This window comes from Austrofundulus limnaeus, unplaced genomic scaffold (assembly GCF_001266775.1).
Source record: "Austrofundulus limnaeus strain Quisiro unplaced genomic scaffold, Austrofundulus_limnaeus-1.0 Scaffold643, whole genome shotgun sequence".
Taxonomy (NCBI): Eukaryota; Metazoa; Chordata; class Actinopteri; order Cyprinodontiformes; family Rivulidae; genus Austrofundulus; species Austrofundulus limnaeus.
In genome coordinates this window covers 206,242-209,111 of record NW_013953045.1, presented here as the reverse complement: position 1 = coordinate 209,111, position 2,870 = coordinate 206,242, and the positions used below count along the sequence as shown (strand labels likewise).

The 2,870-nt window shown below is 35.1% G+C and overlaps 1 protein-coding gene across 1 annotated transcript in view; it reads right to left on the bottom strand.

Annotated features, from left to right (window-relative positions):
* LOC106531497 (electrogenic sodium bicarbonate cotransporter 1) overlaps nucleotides 1-2,870 on the bottom strand; it is a gene marked incomplete in the record, with an annotated part of 80,724 nt that overhangs the window by 10,726 nt on the left and 67,128 nt on the right. The window contains 2 exon segments of the mRNA XM_014027375.1: nucleotides 1,233-1,305; nucleotides 1,534-1,712. Coding sequence (XP_013882829.1) covers nucleotides 1,233-1,305; nucleotides 1,534-1,712 — 252 coding nt within the window.

Below are 2,870 nucleotides of genomic sequence, written 5' to 3'. Positions count from 1 at the left end.
GAGCAGTTTCTTTGGCAGCTAGACCAACCTTATCTTACAATATGGCCTTGGAGGCAGGAAGACCAGCTTTGATCCGCTGGCTCATAATGTTCCTGTAGAAAACACATTTTGAACTAAACATTTGTAACGTACTAAAAACTTTATTTGATACACACACAATGAACTTTAATGAAATATACTAAAGAAAAAACCCTTTCAGTAAGCTAGTTTCAACTGCTTTTTACAATGCGGTCTCATTTTCAAGCATTTTGTGAATGAAGCTGATATTTCAGTCAAAATACATAAGTAAAAATATTTTTCCGAGTATAGTACTAACTCCCAACTTTATGGATGGATGATTTTATGGATTTAATTTTCAGTATTATACTTGAATAAATACGGTAAGTCATAATTTAGACTCTAAATCATATTTTGAGGTACTAATAAGCAGTTTTGATTTGCTAAGTTTTAACTATTCACCAGAATCTCATAATTACAGAGCCCATCTGGTGACATTTGATAAAAATAAAATAATGCATGCCCAGGCGTTACTATCTCGTGGTCACAAGCTAATTATTTTAATTTGAGCGTCTCTTGCTAAGAAATTTTTTATGCCTTAGCACAAGTGACTGGAGTATGTCACTGTGTTCATTCATATATTAAAATAAAATGAAATTGATTCAAACTTGTCCATGTTAACAATCAACATTCATTGTATGGAAATACTGCAATAATCATTATATGAATTATCATTTTTTTTACCAATGTCACTAGATGGGCTCCACAAAATAATGACTTAGATTTTTTTAAAATTCAGAGTGGCATAAATGTGCTTCCATACGTCTGATCCTTGAAGTAATAAAGTATTAAAAGTAATGTCAACAAATATTTTTGCACATCTTTAAGCAACAGCAGAAAGGACCAGTGTGGGAAATAAAATGTGTTGAAAATGTCCACAGGGAGGAGTGGCCGCTCCACTCAGCTGGCTTTTTTTATTTTACTTTTATTTATTTATTTATTTTGCAGCCTAATGGGGGAATGGAAACTGGAGACAGCACTTTGCTGCAATTGGAGCTTACGGCCCTGATGAGTATGCCTGTTTCACATCGAATTACTTCAGCTAGCAGAGCTGCTAATGGGATGAAGACTTGAAATGATTTTAAAAAATTACGAGGAATGACGGGTGTTTGTCTCAAATAGGGCAGACAGTAATCCACATTTGTCATGGTAGGATTAGGAAGATTGAGCACTACCTTGAGGATCGGAGCCATGAAGACAGAGAGTCCCGTCAGAAGGAACACAAGGATCCCAGTAACTCTTTGTTCCCTGGAAAAGAAACATTATTAGAGCCAATTCAAATCAATTCAAGTTTTTCTTTCAGACATCTCATTTATTAGGTGGAAACTCTGAAGTAAAAACCTAAAGTTTATAAAAGATAAAGTAAGAAGCTGTCATCAGCTTAATGAACCCTGGTTGATCATTTTTCCATCAGAGCAGCACTTTGTCAGGTCAGCATCACCAACATCAGTGAAAACAAAAAGCTCCTGGTCTCACCTGACACCCAGGAACTTGGGCTGCTCTCCGGGCGCCGACGTCTCCGTTTCCATTTTCAGAGAATCGATGTGAGCGATGGAGATGACGGTGGCAGCCACGTACCACGGCAGCCCCATGAAGGAGCAAACTACCAACAGGATGGCCACCCAGAACAGGTCCAGGTGATACCCTGCACCTTTCTGAGAGGGAGGGGAAACGAGAGACGGAAATGAGTTTGTCAGGTTTAAATGGGTCTTCTTATCACCTGCCACAGAGGGGAAAAGGTGGATGAGAAAATGTTGGTCTGTGTATTCATCTGTTAGCAAAATGTCACAAGAATCACTAAAAGCACTAGTTATTTGAAAAGTAGGAAACAGTTTTTTTCAAATAAATGATAAAAGATCTGAACTCAGTAATATCACATGTGGAGTTCCTCAGGGTTCTATACTTGGACCAAAGCTGTTTATTTTGTATGTAAATGATTTAGTAAATGTATCAGGGTTGTTTAAATGTSTTCTGTTTGCTGATGACACTACATTTTTTGTATTCATATGTTTGTCTGTCTGTTAGCAAAATGTCACAAGAATCACTAAAAGCACTAGTTACCCACTGCACTGCAGTGGGTAACTAGTTATTTGAAAAATAGGAAACAGTTTGTTCAAATAAATGTTATAAGACCTGAACTCAGTAAAATCACATGTGGAGTTCCTCAGGGTTCTATACTTGGACCAAAGTATTTTGTATGTAAATGATTTAATAAATGTATCGGGGTTGTTTAAATGTGTTCTGTTTGCTGATGAAACTACATTTTTTTTGTTTGGGTAGGGATATTGAACGAATGTCGGAAAGGACACAAACAGAATCTGTAAAAATACAAACATGGTTCAAACTTAAATTGTCGCTAAACTTGGATAAAACTAATTAAATGATATTCAGTAATAAAAAGAAAACTACTGATTTTTCATTTAAAATTGATGGTGTTGAGATTAGTAGAGTCAGTGAGATAAAGTTTTTAGGCATTTTCATTGATTTAAGGGCTGACATGGAGAGCTCATGTGAATTAACAAAAATAGCTAAATCTGTTGGAGTATTGTATAAAGTAAGGGAGTTATTTAATGATAAAGCTCTGTTTATATTGTATAATACAATAATTGTTCCTCACTTGATTTACTGTGTTGAAGTCTGGGGTAAAGCATGTAAAACTATCATAAATCCTATTTTTATTTTACAGAAAAGAGCTGTAAGAATTATCACCAGAAAACATTACATCAACCTTCGAATATATCTTTTTGTAAATTAAAATTATTTAAATTTTATGAGTTGGTTGATTATAATATTTTGCAGCTTATGTATAAGGC